General features: G+C 33.5%; 1 protein-coding gene across 1 annotated transcript in view; it reads left to right on the top strand.

Annotated features, from left to right (window-relative positions):
- Positions 1-23,285, top strand: part of LOC135836250 (mucin-5AC) — a 172,140-nt gene that overhangs the window by 143,328 nt on the left and 5,527 nt on the right. The window contains exons 3-6 of the mRNA XM_065350964.1: positions 1,032-1,507; positions 9,583-10,520; positions 11,159-11,468; positions 16,482-16,552. Coding sequence (XP_065207036.1) covers positions 1,032-1,507; positions 9,583-10,520; positions 11,159-11,468; positions 16,482-16,552 — 1,795 coding nt within the window. The remainder of the gene's footprint in view (positions 1-1,031; positions 1,508-9,582; positions 10,521-11,158; positions 11,469-16,481; positions 16,553-23,285) is intronic.

The following is a 23,285-nucleotide window of genomic DNA, read 5'->3' on the forward strand; positions in this document are numbered from 1 at the left end:
ATTTTTATTGCCTAAAGTGTGAATTTGTTAAAAATACTCCCAATTTTTACCAGTGTGATAAATTTGTAGTACTAATATTTATATCAAAAGGCATAAGAGGATAATGAAGGGATTTGGGCCAGGATGGATTTCGACATAACTCACCCCAAAGGTAACCCAGCGCAATTTTTCAGAAGGGAGGGGCCAAAATGTGTTTTCAAAAAAAATTTCCTCAGAGAGAAGACTCTCATGTTCCCTTCCCGCCTTTTAAAAGTTTGACATAATAATTATAAATAATTTATTGATTTTTTATTCCTCAAATTCTCAAAAATCATGCTCAAAAACTTGAAACAGGAAAGTCTTTTTCAATATCATTCTGAATTTTCATCTTTTTTCAGTTTTTAAAAATCCAACATGTCTAGAATTTATCGCAATTTTTTCCCAGTTCTTAAAAGTTATTTGGAATTCTCATTGGGTAATTTCATACCCGTTAAGAGTACCTACATGCCAGGGCCCAAGCTTACAATTATTTCAATCAATGGTGATCATTTTTGACCATTTCATCATTAGTGAAAGGGAATGAGTTGGGTAAAGTTCGAAAAAGTGTTAAAAGTTGAAAAGCACTATCATTCTCTACAAAAAAATATTTTTTTGCCAGAAAAATGAAAAATATTTACTCGTAATTAAATATTCACCTATTTCCTACTCATTATCTAAAGTCTAGTGTTTATCAAGTATACCAGAAAAATGCTGCAAAATATTAATCATCCATAATGAAAGGTGAGCTAGGTACTCTACCTACCTACGTACCTACTACCTTTGAGTATGTATACTTGATGTATTTTTTTCGCCAAAAATGCTATCCATTTCGATGCTAATACTATAGTAGTAGGTACTTTGAACTTTAGCCAATTTAACCCTTTTGAAACGTTTACTTTAGCGCTTAACGATGTCTCGGTTGAGTTTTATAATTACATGTCGAATATGTTGAGCTTGGGCGAAATTTTCCACGTAATTTGCTCGCAAACTAATTAGACGTTGTAATTTTTCAGGTTTTGTTGACAGTGCGGTAATTGATTCGACTGAGCCGCCTACTACCGAAGATTTCCAAATACAAGAAGATACCACCATAGCTCCTTCCTCTACGACTTATGCTTCAGTCAAAAAGAAAGTATTACAGTCTTCAGATAAATCCTCCAAAGAACACGAAGAACGTACCACGGAACGTAAAGACGCTGATATCACACCATCAACGACTGAAGGTTGGATAATTGTTGCATCTGTTCAAACGAGTAGAAGCGTTTCGGGGGCTAGATTTATACCATCTTCGGCTATCAAACAAGAGCAGCATCCTTTGCCATTGGATTCGAAATCTATTAAAGAAGCCAAGACACACGTTGATAAGAAACATCCGAATGATAGTGCTCCTAGTGAGACGTCCACAAAAGCTTCCCATATTGTGGCTAATACGACTTCGAAGACTAGTTCGACTTTGTCTACTGAAAGCATCATTGATAAATTGGATCAGGTTAGTAATTTTTTCATTCTTAGATAAGTACCCAGGTACTTAAAACTTTAGATTAATTTTTACAGGGTGTCCTGTCACAGAATAACCTTCTTTCTTCTGTAACATATGTAGACAATCCCTGTTGAATTCATGTATGAATGTTTGCCTAGTCTTGGGATGGAAAGGTGATGGGGTATTTTCCTCCCTCGTCATTTACAATTTTAGCCTTTCGTCACTCGAGAACCATGATAGGTGGAGGAAGAATCCGACATGTTTCAAAATTTGCTTATGTCACAATAACGCTCGAAAAATGGCAAACAAGATGCACGTTGGTAATCGAGTATATTTGATACTGTTTCTATTCTTCTCGACACGAGATACCGATATTATTAAATTTATGCGTGATGAATGCTGTGTTCCTTCGATTTTCATTTTTACGCTTCTTGAGCATATAATGTGCTTTTTTGTTTTCCACTATTTGATACTCTCAGTATCTGATGCAATTTTAACGCTGCATATAGAATAATGATAAAGATTGTAATTCAATCTCTCATATGAGAGAATTAAAACGCGAAAAATCCATAGCTTTAGGAATGATATTTCTCATCGGAAATATTTCGAAAAAAATTATTCCACGGTTTTTATTTTTAGACGCATTTTGATTGTAGAAAAAAAAAGAAATTTGATCCCGGCGTCAAAATGGTAGATATAGATTTCGAAACGCTGAACTTTATTTCATCTTCAAAAGTGGTAGGTGTATCTATACTTTGGAGCAGGCTTATAGTGCCAAGTGGCAGTACGTAAAAAATTGAAATTCCGCTACAATTACTTATCGAATAAGAAGACACGGTAAAATTTTATTTGATAAGGAAACTTATTCCATTTCATCATTGAATTTTCATTCTCCTCGAGCACTTTTTCTCGAGATAAACTGGAAAAACTCGAAGAGTAAATTCGAGCGTAAAAACTTTCGCGAAGCTGGTTGAACGTGGACTGATTGTAATTGCCAAAGCAGACGATTAAATTTGTAAATTAGTCATCCGTTGGTATTTTCGAAGTGTAAGTATATGTAGGTATCTGTATGAAAAAGTTTCGGATAAACTGAAATGGAGAGAGAGAGGGGGTACACACACTTTACCTACAGTTTTTAGGTTAGGAAACACACGTATGTCGTATACTTATAGCAGTAAGGTATAATCTGCGTCAAGTTAAAATGGTGGAATTCGTGGAATAATGGGGCAGCGTTATGAAGATTATGAGCAAGTGACGACGTGATTGTAATAAAAACGGCATCTTTTGTCGTTTATAATTAAACGACAGCGTCAAACGACGACTTGTACTTATTCGAGCGAAGACAATAAAATTAAAGATTTTTCATTTCGTATCGTCGCCTCTGTCTGTGTTTACGAGTATAGAGTGCTAGTGCTCCTTTGAGAAACGACGAAATTAGCGATTTTGGGGTTTAGCTATAGGATGAGGAGGGTATCCCAGTTAATTATCTCTTAACAAACCCATCTATAACTCGACAACCTTTGGTGAATTACGACCCTTTCAAATACAATCGAAATGCTTCATTGATTACGATTGTTTCTTGCGGTTGTTCATTTTTTTGTCTATTAACGATAACGACCAGTCGGCAGCTTATAACACGTAGAGAGACTAGAGACCCCTACGATTTCGTCTTTCCCATCGATAATAAGCTCGAGAAAGTTTCCAATTTCGTAATATGAAATGGAAAACGCGAGATGATGGTGGAGTATTTCAGTTAGGTATCGGTTTGATGACGAGAAATTGAGAATGGAGTCGTGGTTTGATTTACTTATGTGCTCAAGTATGCTAGAGCTAGTTTTTTTTTTTTTTTTTGGTATCCCTTGAGATCAATTATTTATAACCAGTGTCATTTAAATTATTTGTTCAAATTGAATTCGATGCAAATTTTTCAAAATTTCAAAGCGAATAGCAATCATTTTAATGGTTAAGTAAATAGGTAGATGCTTGAATTACAAGCTGAGTGGGGAGTGGAAAGCTTTCAGGTTAGTTTAAAGTCCAAACTTTTCCTGAGGTCTTTCGGCATTATTTCAACTTTTCAACTCTCGTAGTCGTAGATATTTCTTAGCTGAAGGTTAACCCGCCCTCCCCCCCCAAAAAAAAATTCAAAGAAATCCACCTAATTTCATAATTTATGCCAAAAATTGATTTTTTTAACATTAAAATTAAAAATTCGAAGAAATGTGTGAAAATATTTTTTCAACGATTAATGGAAATCGAAATAAGCCATAATTTCTTATGAAAATTAAGGAAATAATATTCGGAATTATTCGTGGTTTAAAAAAAATACCAACATTTCAAGGTCAAGATTTTGGAACGTGGATAAACGAAGTGGGATTGAAATGTGGATTTTCTGGTTCACCCATTTTTTATTGAGCTCCATAGTCTAATTAATAAGTTGGGTAGCAGAATTTTTAAAAAAAAGAAGCTGTCATATCGAATACTCTCTTTTGATTTTGAAGTTCTTAAATATGTAAAGAAAGTGCGGAAATGTTGTTTTTTGACAATCTTTTTACACAGCATTCTAAAAATTGAGTACCTACCTAAAGTAGCTCGAAAATGACAGAATATCCGTTTTAAAAATTCCAAAATTCGCTTGTGTATTTGACTCAAAAAAATAAGTGCAGTAGATGAACGTGGAAAAAATGTCTAAATGTTGACAAAATTCTCTAAGAAAAGAGTATTTCTCTCTCACACACACACCTCGAGTTCGTTGTCCTGCAGAAAATTTAATTCTTCTACCTGGAAGGAAAACGGAGTTGTAGATTTTCAAAATAGAGCCATTTTCGAAAAAGAAACGAACACATTTGCTTGTTCTTCAGACCCCAATTCCTCATCCCACCTACTTCAGATTATTAACTTTTTTTTGTTTTTTTTTAAAGTAAAATCTGCTTGATAAGCTTATTTTTCGCCATTTTGTTGAGTAAGAGTATTGCCGGTTCAAAATGAATTTCTTAGTGGAAATTGCTCGTTGTGGTCTTCTAAAAACTTCCTAGTAAAATTTTTGGCTCTCTAAATAATCCCAGGCCTTCGGTGACTCAATAACTGGCTTTTCTTTCAATATTTCTACTTTTCATATTTGTCAAACTCCAACCAAATTTTTTGAAATTTGAAGAGATGTTGTACTCACTCAAAGGCCATCTGTAGTACATACATTTAAAAAAAAATTTTCAGCACTTCTTCATGTTGAAATGCGCGTTCAAAAATTTCGAAGCGCAATATCGTTGGTACCTACTTTTCTTGAGAGAGACAGCAACTAAATTTTGTGATTTTAAAAGTCCAATATCCTACGTAATATGACCCAATTTTCGGACTCATTTTTATACGTACAACATTTTGGGAAATTCCAAAAACTATTTTTTTCTGCAGTTATTCTAGAAATTTTCCAATTAATCTGCATGTATTTCTCACGAGCCATCCCCCTCCCCTCCCTTTGAAAAAACCGTCAACATTCTTGAGTAATTTCTAAAATTTTAAATAAAAAATTGAAAGAGACAAAAATTTCCAACTACATTTAAAAAAAATACTTATCACCGTTTTACAATTTAATGCCTACCTACCTAAAAAATTCATGATTTAGAAAATTTTTCTTTCGAAGAGGAAATTGTTTCGTTTTTTTGATAACCCTTCCCCTTCCAAACTTTTCAAAACATTTTTTATACTCCTTTCTAATGGATATTCAAATGTGTATCTGCTTAAGTTGTTTTGTATCGTCTTGGGAAGCGTTTCATCTGAGCTCTATTCTATCTCGTCTCTCAAGTCTCGAGAGGACATTACTCTCTGCATGGCTGACCTTGAATGTTGTAAATTGAATCACAGATGGACATATATTTATGAAATAGAACACAAATCGTCGGTACGTACATTCAATTACGAAACTTGGACACTGTACCTGTTATTACTTTTGAGTCTCAAAAGAATGGGGAATTTGCTCAATTTGTAGATATTTTACGCGGCTGTTCTCATAAGTATTTTTACAAAACATCGGTTAGATAAAATGATGACCTCGTTTTACATCCAAATAATACTCACTTAGATACCAATAAAGCACCACGTTCCCATAAGAAACAATTGTTTCGGACTTGTTTCAAATTCTCACATCATAGGTAGTCTACACTCTCATTCCTGCAGTTGTTATTCATTTAATTTTTTTTTTTTGCGAAATGAGAAAAAGAATCATTTATAGAAGAATTCGCTGCAAAAAATTGAATAAAAAAATGAATATTTGTATCGACTACGCCCTTATAGTTATTTTTGCCAAGAGCGCTGGAAAAAAAGAAGTTTTGACGGTCAACTTGTAGAAAAAAGTGATCCGCAAACACCTGTTACATTTACACGAGGCGACTAAGTAAGTATGCGAAGGGCAGCCGTGTATGTAATAAAATCATCCGGTAATACGATTATACGAGGAGATTAATCAGAGAATAACGCGATGTTCATTTTGGAAAATATCTAAACAGATTTACTCGTTGCAAGTTTGGACAGCAGATGAAGTCGAGTCGAGCTCCTGCTCCAGTCTAGGGGTATAACTCGATCACGTATTCCATAAAACGATATTTCTATTTTCGTTAGGTCTATATTATTATAGTTTCCTCGAAGATTATCAAAGCTTGTCAAAACTTGCTAGCAGCTTTTGTTATGGTTGAATCTTTTACGTTTAAACAACAAAAGCCGTCAAATGTTTCGAAAAGGTCTTCCCTTTAAAAGTTTACATTGCCGTTTAATCCATGAAATTATTCACGAGCGTTCGAATGCGTACTGTACGGTTATGGCTGCGTCCTCTCCTAGTATACTATATTTTCTAGTTGGCGAAAATTTTGCCATATTTTATTCAATTTCGTTCAACTTTGGTAATTAACCTTTGATATAATAACCCCCGGCGCAGAGAAACTTTTACTTTCGTTAAACTTGACTGTAATTTAATTTTTAGCCTTATAATATGTAATCGACGTTTCGCTCCAACTGCGAACAAATTTCATTTGACCGCCTCTTTATTCGGTCGTGAAAGCGAAAATTGTATATCTCCGAGTCAACAGGGGTACATGTAAAGCCCAAGATGAAAATTATCATTCGAAATTATTAATAGGTTCGATTGAAACTTCATGTCTCTATCTGTCGTATCCGTCGTGTTATAATGTTAATTTTCAAACTAAAATTTGCCATGTCTCTTTATATTTAACTATACCTATAACATTTTATACGTTGAATAAGCAGCAAGCAGAGGCAGACGAATCCTTGAGGCTGAATTTAGTACGAAACTCGCAGTTTTGTCAAAAGCTTCGACAGTGTAAGATGTTTGAAAACGAAACGCCAAAATTGATAAAACTTTTGTAACTTTGAATTTCAATTTTGCCAAAAAACGTGCGTCGAATTTCGTATCGGTTTTCATCAAAGAAAGCTTTGCAATGGTCTCTTCGGCTTCGATGCTTTCGAGTTTATACAATTACTCTGTGTGCCTGCGAGTGGTGTTTTGAGGTCGCGGATATTATTTTCAACTTATACATATTTATGGAAGGGTTTTTCGTTGCGTAGTTTTTTTTTTGATGCTGAAAATAGAATTCGAACTTGACTTTCTGTTACCTGGTTACCTATTTACTTTTTTTTTCTTCTAATTCATCATTATGGATCATTTTAATTAGAGTTTGAGTGATGAAACAATGTATGTACTTGGATGGAATAAATACGTAAATAATTGCTTGAAATCATTGAAGAAAACCAGTTCTCAAAATTTCTTATTTTTAGTGTAACAATCTATTTTGGAAACTGCTCCTTTCCTACGAATCGCCCAACTTTCTTTTAGGTAGGTGAATGTTTCCATTACTTGAAAAGCTGAAATCTCGTTGTGACTGATGGCTTTTTAGGTTACTATCCTTCTTAAATTCGAAAAAAAGGTTTCTGTCGTCATTTGCATGTTGATGTTCTGCAACTCCCTTGACAATTTTGACGTGAGATTGAGAAAATAATCGAAATTGATTTTCAAAGGTGATTTGAGCTTACCAGTTGGACCAAAATTGACATCAAAAAGAAAATTGCATATTCGAAAATATTCTAGTAAGTTGTTTAATAGATAGAATAAAGTATGGGCCATTTCAAAAAAAACTTGAGTAGGCAAAATGCGTTTAGTTACAAATAAAGTTTGAAATATTTGTTGCTGGATGAAAAAAAATTTCAAAGGTGATGAATTGTCCTTGTTTCTCTCAAAAAATTGCTAAAATCGCACTTCAAATTTAAAAAAAATGTAAGTAAATATAATAATTTATTTTGGAACAGGAAAAGATGTGAATAGTAAAACGTTGAATATTTGTTGAAAATAGTCAAACATGGTTTAAAAAATCATAAAAGTTCTGTAAAGTTAAAAAAAAATTGATTCAGTTCTCCATCGCCTTCAATTATTTTGAAAGGGAGATGCTTAGAAACCAAAGAGATTTAATTTTTTAAAAAATGAGCATAAACCAATTTTGACTCGACGACTACAAACTTACAAAGTACAAAACAAAATATCGCACTTTATAGCATAATTTTCTCAAAATTCGAAGGTTGGAGGGGTATTGAGTGGTCTATTAAAGAAAATTTATTACTGAATACATATTGAACTCAGCACCCTCGAAAAACCTCGACTTTTTTTCTGATTTAATTTTGCAAAATTACTATCCGTTATTTTTTTGGTAAATTATATCTAGGTACTTACTGGTCATTTTTTTGGTAAATTACAAGAATTTTTCCAATAAATTATTAGCAATTTTCTGGTAAGTTAGGTACTGGTAATTTTTTGGTGAATTATTGGTAATTTTTTGGAAAATTACTGGTAACTTTCTGGTAAATTACTGGTAACTTTTCAAGTGAATTAATGGTAATTTTTTAGTGAATTACTAGTAATTTTTTGGTAAATCACTGGTAATTTTTTGGTAAATTACTGTCAATTTTCTGGTAACTTTCTGGTAATTTTCTGGTAACTTTCTGGTAAATTACTGGTAACTTTCTGGTAAATTGCTGGTAACATTTTAAGCGAATTAATGGTAATTTTTTAGTGAATGATTGGTAATTTTTTGGTAAATTACTAGTAATTTTCCGGTACGTTTCTGGTAATTTTTTTCCATAAATTACTGGTTATTTTATTGGTAAATTGCTATTTGCTGGTAATTTTTTTGGTAAATTAGTAGTAATTTTCTCGTAAATTTAAAATTACTGACCATTTTTTTTAGTAAATTAACTCACTGGTATTTTTTGATAAATTTTTAAAAATTTCTATAGCTGTTTAAAATCTAGTAAATTGGACTGTTTTGTATTTTCAAATTTTGCTGTGAAAAAAACACCACCTAAAACACATTTTTTTCCATGTTCGAGTGCATTGTTGAGGAAGGGGTGTTGAGAGGGTCCGGGTCGTAAAACATAGGCAATATTCAAACTCAGCTCATAATCAATGTACTTTTCCAATAATTTTTTTTTTCGAATTCTATTTGAAATGGGAGCTTACATTCTCAGCTTTTTTGAGTTTCTGAAGCGTTTTTTTTTTCCAAAAAAAGTAATCAGTGTTGAGAAATTGTGATGTATTTTGGATAGGTAATTTTATACTGGGATCGATCGAATGAGTCACTAAAACATTCAAGGGGCCAAAGCCATTGAGTGACTGAAAAAGTATGGTGCCTCTACCGAACTTTTTTTGCAGAAGGTACATTGTCAAGACCTTCATGGCACAAAATATTACCAAAATTTGCTGGAAATTTCATAATTTTTCGAACACCTTCGCTAATTTTGTTATTTTTTATGGCCTAAATTCGAATTTTCCGAACTTTCCCAAAAGCCTCTTGTCAGTTTTTCTTCTGCTTTAAAAAAAATTCTTTATACTTAATTGGAACTTGAAGAAAACAAAAAATTACCTCATAAGCCCACGCCCACCTTTTTAGATAAGGAGTTATTTGTAATTTGTTTCAACTTCAGATACCCTTATCCCATTTTATTAGTCATATCAGCATCGTATGTGCATATGTTTCAAACATTCAGAATTTCAGAACCGTGCTTCAATTTCTAATTAAAATGTTCAATTTCAGGTACAATCGGAACTATCGAGCGGTATCTTGAGCGCCTTCCCATCGCAAGATAAACAACCACTAGACATACCTAACATCTCCACTACAACTTCGAAGCCGTCAACCACGTCAACCACGACAGAATCCTCAGACGAGGAACCATTCACCAGGAAATTCATACCAGCTGCAAAACGAACCACCACGAAGCCGAAAACCGATCGTAATAAATCGCTATTCGATACCATACAATTCGATGATCTCACCGGATTATTACCGGACGGTTTCAAGGCGCGACCTGGTTTCACGCCTAAAAACCCAGCCAGTACGACCAAAAGCTCGAAGACTGCAGAGCCCAGCTCAACTTCTACGACAACTGCGACGACCACGACCACGACTGAAAAAACCACTCGAAAAGATGGCAAAAGTAAATCGAATTCTTTATCTAATTTGAAAGTGAAAATAAAATTCGACGACGTTAGCTCGTTCCTACCGCCCGGATACAAACCTCCTGCAGAAGACACCTCGGAGACGGAAAAAGTCGAACCTAAGAAACCAACGGAGTCTGCTGAATCGACGACGAAAGCTACCGAATCAAAAACTGCTCCTACTGCCATATTAAATAAAGCTAAACCAGTAGATATAAGCGCCTTTTTACCTCCAGGATTTAAATTAGAAAGCACGACGACGACCGGTGCACCGAAATTGGAATCCGTTTTGGGTAAAATCCAGTTCAAAGAAACCAACGAATTATTACCGCCCAATTATTCTTCGACCGAAGTGCCAAAAAGTACACCGAAGCAGGAAACTAGCAGCAGCGGTTCGAAGGTTGTATTCCCGAGTAGACCGGGTGGTAATAAAAAACCAGCACCCCCTGTTACTCCTAAAACCGCCGGACCGGCCAAACAGTCGTCTTTGTTACCATTCCAAGTACCCAATATACAAAAGGGTTGGCCCGTTAGGTGAGTTGATAATTTAATTTTACTTAATTGATTAGATAGCGATGAAGTAACGTTCGAATTTTGGCATTTACATACCTAACCTATTTTGTGAAGAAAAACTATGTAGTAACCTACCTATGATGATTTTTCCAATGCATTAAATTACTCTACCATCTACAATCTGACTTCCCGTAGGTATCTATTTTTCATTTCGTGCTGCAAAAATGTTATAAACTATACTTCAATCGTTGAATTTTGAATAGCGAAAAAAGAAATCTCAAATATTTATCGATTCATTTCGGCTGACGAACTTTTCTTGATTCCATTCTCACCTTGAACCTAATTAAGTATGGGATTATTTGCTCGAAAGTTAGTTGAGCCGTGATTCTTTCGATTTTCTTCATTTTTGACATTGTATTATAAATATTTACCACGCAGCGCGCAGTCGAAACTCGCGAACGAGTTGGAAAAGTTGTTGAAATTCTTCTTGTCATTATTATGCAAAAAGAAAGTATTCTTTACACCGAAGCAGTTGTTTAAAGTTATTTGAGTTTTATAACTCGCAGCTTAAACATTATACCGAAGTAAAGCAAACTTTCTTCTTTATAATTCAGTCGAGCTTGTATAGTTAAAACTCTTGGCAATGTGCATGTTTCCAGGAGTAGCACGGAGTTTACAGGTTGGTCGACTCCAACCCCTAGTCCTATATCTGTAGAAAAACTCTTACAAGCTGCCAAGGAAGCAGCAGCTAAGGAGAAAGCTGAAGCCGAAACGTCTACTGCGCCAAGTACCACGACTACCTCTACTACTACGACAACCACTCGTAAGCCGACTACTCCCGGTATATGCTCCCATGATTGTGATTTGGCCGGATCCATCAGACTGGTCAGTGGTGTTAAATGGGTGCCGGAGTTATTGGATCATAATACCAAAGAGTGGAGGAGTTTGGCTAATGAAGTGCAACATCAAGTGAGTTTTTTTGAATCATTTTTATTTGCTGAAATAGTTACTTAGAATTTAGATACGTTATGAGAAGAATAATATACATACGAGTATGGGTCATTTAATGTCAAATCAGTCTACTTTTGGGTTTAAGTACCTACCTACCTATACTCATAATTTGCTCTGCATCTTTTACATTTTTTTTATGGGTATCTTAGATCGATAAAGAGGAAAAGTCCGTATTATTGGCATTGACTCTGCAGGGGTTGGTGGTGTAGAATTTTTTTTGGTCAGCTGGCGCAATTTCTCGCAGTGAAAGACATTTGAAAGAAGTTTCAAAATGAATTGGACAGATAGGATGTTTTTGGAATTTTTCCAGATGGGTTCAGAGGTTTCAAAACGGTTCAAAACCATCTTCAATTGATTCAGCATGTCCAAAATTGGGCTCAAACTGAATTTCATTTTTTTTGTGGATTTTTCAAAGGTTCAATCGTGAAATTTTTGGAGAAATATACGATTTCAAATCATCAGAAAATGATTTTGACAAAATGAAGTCACTAACAAGCACCAAACGTGCAGTTTATACTCGTACTTAGGCACTAAACTTGATTGAACAGTTTTTATATGGCATCTTTTGAAAATCCGGAATTTCCAAAATTTCCCTGGAGCCTCCATAACGCCTTGAAACCATCTTCAAGCGACTCAGCTTGTTGAAATTAGGGTACAATGTACAAAGTAAATTTTAGCTTACCAACTTCACCGCGTAAAATTTAAAATCTCCTGAAGGCTCCAGACTTGTTCAAAATGATTCAAAATCGTTCCAAATCGATCCGCGGAGTCGAAAAGTAGGTACACATCCACACCATGTAAGTTACCAAATTTTAGCTGTCCAAATTAATTTGGTAAGATGTTGGTTTTTTCACATTTTGGCCTAAATTTGATTTTTTTTAAATTACCAAAATTCGAAAAATGCCCCACAGTGTCTAAAATTTTAGTTCGTGATATTATAGTTTTACTCGTTACATGCTGCTTTTATTTGTCCAGATCAACGATTTCATTTCTTGTCAACGTATTAAAGAGATAAAGGGGGGGGGGGGATTTCAACCAGAAGAAAAATTTTGGACCAGATGGAAAAATAATTGAAAATTGATTCAAAAATACAACATAAGTTTACTTACAAAGCCCGAATTCAATTTTTCGATTTTTTGGAAAATTTTTAATATTCGAGCTTTGTCTCATTTTTTATGAAAAATTGAAAATGTGATCTAATTGGAGTTGAAAAGTGAAATTTGGTTTATACTTAAGCCGGGGCCCCCATAATTGATTCGTGGTAGTTTGGAGCCGTTTTGGAGCTCCCAGTGAATTTGTGGGGGTTTCAGTTTTAGAAAAATAGTCACAAAAATGGTCCAAAATTTTTGATCGTTTTTTTAAGCTATTCCGGAGCATCAGTGTTTTTAAAATTTTTCAATCATCTCTTCCACCCCTCCCCCTCAAAAATCAAGGAAAGGAATAGATTCGTACTGGCAGAAACAGTTTTCCAAAATTTGGCATCAAATCGATCGAAAGGGGTCACAAAGTCTATTTTTGATCTTCAAGATCGATATTAGTAGTCTTTTTGAGCTATTCTGGAGCTTCCAGCAGATTTTTGAATTTTCTAATCATCTCTTCATCTCAAAAAAATTATTAAGGAATGGAATGAATTCTTACAGGGAGAAATTATTTTCCAAAATTTGGGCCCAAATTCGAAAGGGGTCACAAAGTCTATTTTTGATCTTCAAAATCAATATTAGTACCCCTAGTCTTTTTGAGCTATTCTGGAGCTTCCAGCATATTTTTGAACTTTCCAATCATCTCTTCATCTCAAAAAAACTTTCAAGGAATGGATTGAATTCGTACAGGCAGAAATTATTTTCCAAAATTTGGGCCCAAATAAATCGAAACAGTTACAAAATTAATTTACGATTTTTAAAATCAAATGGTGGTCTTTTTGAGCTTTTTTAGAGCCTCCAGCGGATTTTTAATTTTTCCAATCATCTCTCTTATCCAAAAAAAACAATCAAAAAAGGGAATTTATTTGTACAGACAGTGAGACAGAAATGAGTTTTCAAAATTTGAGCCCAAATCAATTGAAAGAGTCTCGAAAATGGTAAATCCGAAGAAATAAGTGTTTAATTTAAAATTAAGCTCTTTTATGGCAATTTATTGAAACTAAAAAAAAAAGTTATTCTCAGGTTTTTGATCAAATTTTGAATTTTATTTGCTGAAACGGGCCACACTTGAATTTTCCAAAAATTTACCAAAAATCGAACATTGAAATCCAGCGTCTGAAATTTGACCTGGAGGTGTATTTTTCTATGCCCTTGATCATTCTTCATCCTTATCAAAATTGTCAAAAAGAATCAAAACAAATTTCAAAAATATCTATTCTCAAAATAAAAATTGAAAAAATGAAAACGTTTTTACGTATCTATTGAAATCTGATGAAATCAAAGAATTTTTCGAACGTAGTAGGTGAAAGACTTTTCTAATAATAATAAAAAAAAAAAAAAACTAAAAAAAAACTAGACAGGTAGGTACCAAAACCTACTGAAAAAATTGTAAAATTTATGAGAATTTGGAAAAACACACATTTTACAAGAAATAAAGGAAAGATTTGAAGAGCGCCTCGGCCCAAAAAACATATCCATGTCGAAAAATGTCGAATTGAAAATTATTCTAATTTTTGCTAAAATGTGCAATGTAAAATCTGGACACCGATTTCATCTTGGATTTTCCAATACTCGAATACTTACATTCTTGGTACAGTTTCACGAGTCAGGACGACGAATTGTACATTCTGTGTGATTTTGAAACGTGATAAATAAATCAACACGGTCGCCGGTCGGTATTCCTTAGACGACTCTCGGTGTTATCTGTATTTTGAAAACTTTGCGACTTGCTAGGTTGTTGTGTTACGAAGCGTAAAATTGGTTCCTGTAGATATAAGAGAGCAGCGACTGGGGGGAGGGGGGTATCTATGCTAGCTATGTATATAAAATCTCACTCGAACGATCCCAGTACGCTGGACGGTGATTGTCGCAGGTACGAGTACAACATATAGGTATAACGTTATCTATTCGTAGAATAACGTTAATGCACCAATTTGAAAGTTTACGTCTTACTACGAGTATACGTAATATACCTACGTGTATCCATTTCCATGTATAATGCGTACGTAATATACGTACTCGTATGTACATATATCTAGCTCCCTTGTACCTACTTATTTCTATACCTACAACATCTACGTCTGATGTACCATTTATGTATTTTGAAAATGGATGAAAATTCGTTGGCATGTGTATGCGTTCGACGATGAACAAAACATCGAATCTAGCTTTGTAATTCTGTTCAAATTACACCCATACATATAGAGCCAAGCGCCAAGCTCACGTGAAACTGCTCGGTAAATACCTAATTTCGTTTTTGCGATGATGCTATCGTTTACCAAAGTGTTACGTTCTAGAATATAAGCCCTTTTAAGTAAATTACGACGCATATAGTGAAAAAGGATTTTACCAGCGCAGCTTTTTGTCTCGTCTTTGAAACGTTACACGCGACGAACTTGGCTAAATTGTAGCGATTTTTAAATTAACCTCGTGCTCGAGAGTTTTTTCTCCCTTGATGCAATCAGAAATGTTTCTTTGATTGAGCATTCGACGTGTACCTATCTATAAAATGCGAAGTTCGACGAGTAAAATTATTGCAAGGTTAGATACTGCGACGAAATTCGTCAACTCGATAGAAACACGACTATTGGTATTTTTGGCTGATTTATTGAATTATTCATTTTTATTTATACTTACGCAGTGTCTGGTGGCTTGATGGGAATTGTCGAGGAAAAACTTGTCAAATTGAAAGGACAGATCATCGCAGAGGGAAAAAAACCAATTCCGAAAAAAGTTTTTGACCATGACCCCGTAGGAACGATGGTACTTTGAAAACTGAATAAATTTCCTTACGATGATTTTTTTTTCCTATCCAATTATCAAATTGAAGGAGTCGAGTAACTTTCGGAGCGAGCGAACTTTTGGTAATTCATTTTCACTTCGAATGTCATCGAGCTTGTTCAATTTTGATTTCGGACAAAAAAATTATCGCCGTGAAATTTGTTCAGTTTTCCAAGTTTCTTTCACTCTATTTTACCCAATTTTCATAATTATTGTCTTTTCTTTAGAGAATTTTTTTTCAGACGCTTCTCTTCAATTTTTACGCTTTTGAGAAAATGTGATAAAAATACCGAATTTATACCCTACGCAACAATATCGTTCTTTGTCATATTTTCTTGATCTCAAGGGAGGGTTGAAGAGGAGGGGATTAGTGAAACTTGAAAATTATAAACTTGGGGTGTTTGGAAAGCCAACACATTACATATTAGTCTGTGACTTGACAGAGTTTTGAGAAATTACCTACACATCTTTTTGGAAAAAATGTTCTTTTAGATGTTTCAATTTAATTTCACATTTTGAATTTAAAAATGGTCCGTACGTGTATTTTACCTTTTGAAAAATATTTTATCAATTTTTTTCTGTTAGTTTGGATACCTCCCTTGTGAAATTTTCTTTCAATTTTTCAATTTTTTTTTTAAATTTTAAACTTTGATTAAGAAAGTTATTTAAAATACATACAAGGATGATCGAGCCTTTGAAATACACATTTGTCTAAATTTCTCAACATTTCAGTCTCTCCAAAAGCCATCTTGTGGCTATTAATCCAATAATCAACTGATGAGCTTCGTATTCACTCGGTATTTTTCGTTCTGTCTGTATTACCAGGTTGAATCTATCTCTTGAGGCTTAACATCTTCACATTAGGCACACCCTGCTCCCGTATTCACGAATAACTACCTCTTCCTACTCGTACATCGTATAATATCTATACCTATTTATAATGTGCATAATGTACCTACTACCTACCTACTTAATCGATGTATATTTATGGAAAATTACCTGTGGTGTGGTTTTAATTTTGTTAAAATTTTGTTTTTTTTTCATGTTGTAGCTCGAGCACATATTCCAAAGCTCTGAAACATTAAGTAGATGGTATAGGAGAATAACGATAGACGCATTCAGGTAATTAAACGAATTAGATATCCTTAATTATTACGGCGTCTAATTTATTACATAATGGTTGCATCGTACTCGTAGGTACCTTACCTACGTAGAATCTTTTTCGTAAGAACCTGTAGGCAGTAAGCACATAGTGTAGATTAATTGCTATTTAAACGCGCGTACAACGAGCTAAATAAGCCAAAGAATTGCGTTTGTTTAGAAAGGTATTACTGGTCGTCGTCTTGGTCTTGGCGTGATCTAATTTATTGACAAATTTTTATTGTTTGTACACGGCACAAGGTACCAAATACCTACGTAGGATTACCTCTTTGCAAGTATCTGTATTTTATAGCCGGTGGATTTTATGTAGAGTAGGTATGTTTCGAGGTACGAGTACATTCTATATTTTGTATCAATGTAAGTTGTGCTCGTTGAAATTGCACTTTATAGTACGCGTGGCAGTGTATTGGATTTTTTCTTTTTTTTTTAGTAATCAATTGGCCAATAAATTAGCAATTTAAACCTCATGTTTGCCTACAGTTTTTATTGAGTTTCTGTGTATGTGTCAAGTTGCTTTTAAAACTAAAAACGATATAAGTAATATCATGACTGGATAAACTTGAGAGTGAATCTATTCGCAGAGTTTTAAAGAATTTTAAATCCATAAACTGGAATTTGAAAGCTGAAATTCCACTATGAGCACGAAAGCTGAAAAGTGTCATTAAAAAATTTGAAATAATTTCTGTTGGAAATTATTTCGTTTTCTTTTTAACAGGTAAATCAGTTTTCAAAATGATTTGTTTTGATACCCATTGGAATACAGGGGCAGGGAAGAACGGGCCTCCAATTTTGATTAAAATTCAATAAAAATAGCTGATTGATTGATTGGGATTAATTTGAAGGCCCTGAGTTCGAATATTGGTATTTTTTTCGATCCAATCCCCCCTCCCACCCTCTTAAATCTTTCTTCCATTAGTGTTCTTGAATGAGATCGGACGTGTGACCCTGGCGGAAAGTGATTGGATGGATCTAACTTGATAGTTGACCTGATCTGATCAGATCGATGTTTTGATCGGATTAGAGATCTGTTCAGACCGGATCAGATTCAATGAGGGAGATCTAAATAGATCTGATCAGACTTGATTGATTCGACCAGACCAGATGGAATTAGATCAGATTCGGAGTTCCCCGGACTCAACTAGATCTAATCAAGTGATCAGATATAATCAGATCAGAGTTTTGATTAGATTAGATCTGTTCTAACCTAGCTATCATTGGTCAGATACAATCATATATTCAGCTGGAAGGTGAGGCCTTTGAATACAAATACTTGGGCAACTATTCAGCTATTTTTTTGAAGACGATTCCTCCAGTCCTCAATTTTGGGAAATCCATGCAAAATTAGGAAAATTTAAAGTTACAGAAATACCTATCGAATCCAAATAATTTGAAGTCGCTGAGTTCAAATAATTTTATTTTGTGTTCGACCCCTCAGTGTGTCGCTAAGCCCCCATTTTAATGAGTGAATCAAAAGTATCTTGATCCTCCCTCCTTCAATAGGACTTTATACTTTGATTTTCCTTACATTTTTGAATAATTGCAAGCATAATTTATGGTTATTTTGTTGTTTTTTTTTTTTTGGTCACGTTTCATGGCCATTTTCTGAAAAAAACACACCTGAAGCTACTTATTTTTTTAAATGTTTGATCAACTTTCATGATACCTATTTCAAGCCTCTTTTTTACTACAAAACACAAATGACATCTATTTATGAATTTTTTCAAATTTCTCAATTTTTCAACATTTTTTGATCAGTTTATTAAAAAATTCTCGTAGAGCTATTTTTTTTTAATTTTAATGATATTTCATGATATTTTGTGCTTTTTTTTGGTAATTATTTTTCTAAAAACAAAACACGAGTGATATTTTTACAAATTTTTCCACTTTTCTCAGACTTATAGGAAGAAAGTAAAACTTCTTTTTTTTGTAATTTTATATTATTTTCTTCCATTTACACGTAACAATTTTACGCAATATTTTGAGCAATTTTTATGATATTTTTCTTAAATTTTTACTTTTTATGATTTTTCCACACTGTTTTGATCAATTTTATAATTTCTTTTTGCATTTATAATAATCAGGGTCGAACGTAATTTTCAATTTTTGCTTTTGATTTTCACAATTTTTTTTTCTGTTTTATCACAATATTCTCTACGACTTTTTCAAATTTATTTTTTTGAAAATTAACAGGTAATCCCATTTTATACTATTTGTCAGGCATTTTTCACTTTTTTGAAACAGACTGGAATCTATGACCTTCTTTAAAACTTTATTTTTTCAATGTTACTTTATTTTTTACTTGTTATGCTATTTGTGCTTGATTCGTTTGTTTGTTTATTTGCATTGTTAATTTATTGCCTGATGGCCCATATAGTGTAATGTATTGTGGACGCAAAAAAGCCTATGATGCTGAAGCGTCCTTAAATAAATTATTTCATTCATTCATTCATTCGATTTTAAGTGATTTTCAATGTTTTATTTTGACCAATATTCTAATTCAATATTTTCTTCTCGTTGTTAAAACCATTATTGAGTATTTTAAGAAGTTTCTGCTGTTTTTTAATGTGTTTATGACAGTTTGTCCGTTGCACCTTTTTTTTTTGTGAATTTTCAACAATTTTTCGTATTTTTGACCTCCTGAGTTGTTGAAATTGCAATTTCACCAAAAAAAATCAAGTACTCGTAGAGTCGAGAATTTTTTAATTTTTTGTGTCCGTTTTTGAAAAACTTTCGTGTTTTCTGTTGAAAAAAATTAAAGGTCGAAATTTTCCATGTTTGTCTTCTTTCCCTCACTTGCTCTCCTAAAATTTTTCAAGTTGAAAAAAGGCTGTGGAGGATGAGGAATGGCGTGGACCTTTTTAGTGACTGAAAATGTGTGCTGGATTTCGATTTATCTGGGACTGAACTACTTTTGGGACTGATTGATGAAATGGGTTCAGATTTTTTGCTGACCTAAGAAATGACCATAATTTTTACGTTGGGTTCGAATTTTGAAAAATGGAAACTTTTTTCGTGAATTTTCGCGATCTAGACAAAAACTATGTGACCTATTGAAAATGTACATTGACATTTTGTATAAAACTCAAAAATAACGATGATTTTTACGTTACCCTCAAAACTGATATTTTTAGTTTCAAAAGATTGATTTTTTTCGTGACTTTTCATGATTTGGACTAAGGTCTAAAACCATTCTTGTGAGCTAGTGAAAAGTATCAAAATTTTATATTTAACTCAAGAATGGCAATGATTTTTTACTTTCGCTCAAAAATATGGATCTTTGACCCTAAAAATTAACCATTATTTTCGAGAATTTTTGAGGCTTTTTCGACCCATAGAAGTAGATTAAAATTTCTCGATGAATTTGAAAATGGCAATTGTTTTATGATTGCTTCGTCCTAAATTTTAACTTTCTTTTGCAATTCTTGAAGATATTTTATTTTCCTAAAATCTCAAAAACTCACCAAAAAATTATAATTTTGAAAAATTTAGATCGAACCGTGAGAAGAAAACCAAATTGAAACGTTCAAAATCCGCCAAAAAATCTACGAATGAAATCCAATTCCTAAAATCTCATCGGTTGATCCTTATTAGGATCAATGTAGTGGGAACTAATTTCTGATTCATCATTCGCACCCGAAAGTTCTCTTCGAAATTGATCCTACCAATAGCGCAATATCCGAAAATTTCGCGCCGGAAAAATCCACCTAAAGGTGATAATTTCAGAACTCGAAATAAACGCGTCGACATTTTTCACAGCAGCCGGCTCAAATGAACCGCCGTATAATTTGATAATATTTGATAGATGTTTTTTTAATCGACGACGTTTAATTCCTCGGTTTTATTTCGCTCTCGAGCAGACATCATTATTAAGAAAATCTTCGAGTAAAGAGAAAAAGGGCGCGAAAATAAATCTGAATCTGTTTAAAAGCTTTTTGTAAATATTCGATTAATCATATCGGCGCTTTAATGTACTTTCTCATAAATACCCGGGCGAGTTTTCGTTTTGGAAATTTCTCCGCATCGTCGAAGATGAAATTCCATACGACTGAATTGGTTTTACGTATTGTAGTCATTCGTATATCGTATACTCGCGTATACATATCTATCTATGTGGCATATACACTTACACGAGGATGAGATGGATTTGATGCGGCGAAAATGGCTGTGCGAGTGAGACAGAAGCAAAAACAGACAGAGAAAGTCAGACTAGCGCAGTATATTAATTTCCGCTTATGAAATAAAGTCAAATTGCTCTCGACGAATACGCAGAATGGGAACAAAGAAGAGGGGAGGGGGGTGTACGCGTAAATATATGTAGTATTATTGCCAGCTACGAACGAGGGGTTTATAGTCGAAAATTTTATTACGAGTGTATTCGTACTCCGGCGTGATATTGTGTTCACATATTCGCAATTCGATAAACACATTTTCATAGAGGCACAAGGCGAACCCTGCGAGATTTATAAAAGTACCCCGGTTTGAAAATTTACGCTGGTAAACTTTCGTTTTGGCGCAGCCAAATGTACATAGCTATAGGTATAGAGATAGACTATAGAGGTATGTGTACTCGTACCAAAGCTACAGCGTGTATTCGAATAGCAAATTATTTGTGAAAGGAAATGAACAAGCGTGTGCCCGTAATCCCTCGAGTATTTCTGTTCTAATAAATAAACATGGCATCGAGTACAGCCATATTTGGCCGCGAATTTCCAAGACGCAAAGGCATGAGATGGTGGGTGTAATACGCGTAGTATGAACCGACGACGCGACGTAGGTACCGCCATCGCCAGGGTGATGAAAAGCTCGCTGCGGCGCGATGTTCATTCTTGAAATTTCTATCCAAACATCGTTTTCCATTCTACATAGGTATATCTTTTTACTGCAGCGTAATTAAGCGTACAACCATTAAGAAAATTACCAACGTATTTAGTAGGTTTTACTTTACCTTCGCGTTGCGATTGTGAGAGAAAAAGAGGTAAGTATTTAGGAGATTGTTGCAGTTGTTGTTTTTGCGTTTCTTTGTTATATGTAATATAACGACAGGTTTTCATTAACTCGAGGGCTTTTGTGGTTCCTTTTCTTGGTAATGAGGTTTATTTTTTATGAATCATATGATATGACCTTTGATTTTTACAAACTTGGAATGCGAAAGAAGTCAATTAGTCGATGAATTGTTAATTTTAGACCCCTCCCCCTCGACCTTAAATTTTGAGAATTTCCCAGAGATCGGATCAGTTTGGTGAAATTCTGTCTGAGGGAATGAATTCGTCATGCCAAAAATAGTGCTAGGTAGTTGAAATTTCTGTACAATTCGAGATCAAAAGTTTTTTTTTTTTTTTTCAAAAAATCGAGATGAAGTTGTTTTTTAAAAGTTTTGTTTTCTGTCAGAAATAGCAAAAAATCTCGCCTTCAGCCAAAACTGCAAAATATTCTCGTTTCTTGCCAAATTATCGCTTTTTCTTAAAAAATTTCACCAAAATTTCCCGAAAGTTTCGCTTTTTTACCTTGAATAAAAGTTTATATTTTGATAAAAATTGTAAAAAAGTAAGTAGATATCAGTTTTGACAATAATTGTCAAAAAGTCCTGCTTTTTCGCTGACAAAAATATCATTGTTTCCCCAAAAAATTGCTTGAAAACCTATAGATTTTTTGACAAAAATTATCTAAAGTTCTACTCAATTTTTTATTGTTGCAAAAAAGTACCGCTTTTTTTTAACAAACATTACAAAAAAAGGGTAGTTTTTTTGTCAAATAAATTTCCAAAAAATCTTGCTTTTTGCTAAAATTATAAAAATTTTGCTTTTTGAAGAGAATTATCGTTTTTAGAAAAGTTTCAAGTCTCTCCTTTTTTCCAAACATTACTCGATAATCTCACTTTTTTGCCAAAAATTGTCAAAAGTGCTCGTTTTTCAAAAATTGACAAAAATTCTCGCTTTTCAGCCACATTGCTAAAATTTTTTTTTAAATTATAAAAAGTTGACCCAAATTTTTTTAAATTGCAAAAAGTTGAAATTTTTTCAAAAATTACAAAAAGTTGAAATTTTTTAAAAATTACAAAAAGTTGAAATTTTTTAAAAATTACAAAAAGTTGAAATTTTTTAAAAATTACAAAAAGTTGAAATTTTTTAAAAATAACAAAAAGTTGAAATTTTTTAAAAATTACAAAAAGTTGAAATTTTTTAAAAATTACAAAAAGTTGAATTTTTGAAAAGAATTTTCAAGTTTTGCTTTTGCCAAAAATTGCCGAAAAGTCCTTCCTCTTGCTAGAATTGTCAAAATCTCGTTTTTTGTTTTTTTTTATTTTAACAAAACGTAGCTAAATAGTTCAAGTAGGGAATTCAAGTTTTTAAAAATTAAAACCGGAACATTTTATTTTGTAAAGTTTTAGGTTTTTTTAAATGATTTTTTTGCTACATCAAAATGTTTTATCCATGTTTTGGTCACCTCTATTTGGTTAGTTTTTTGATTACTTTTTTGAGCGTTTTTGGCTACTATGTATGTGTAAACTTATGCATTTTTTTTTGGAAAAAATTCAGTATGAACCCTGCAAAGTCTGAGTACGGTATTAAATTTCAGTAATCGTCTCCTTTTCCCTGGAGAAATGAATTTTTTTGGAAAATGGCGAACTGACACTCAATTTTGAGTTCATCTTCGTTCTCAGCGATATCGACATAGTAATGAGACGTCATAAAAA

This window comes from Planococcus citri, chromosome 2 (assembly GCF_950023065.1).
Source record: "Planococcus citri chromosome 2, ihPlaCitr1.1, whole genome shotgun sequence".
NCBI classification, from domain to species: domain Eukaryota; kingdom Metazoa; phylum Arthropoda; class Insecta; order Hemiptera; family Pseudococcidae; genus Planococcus; species Planococcus citri.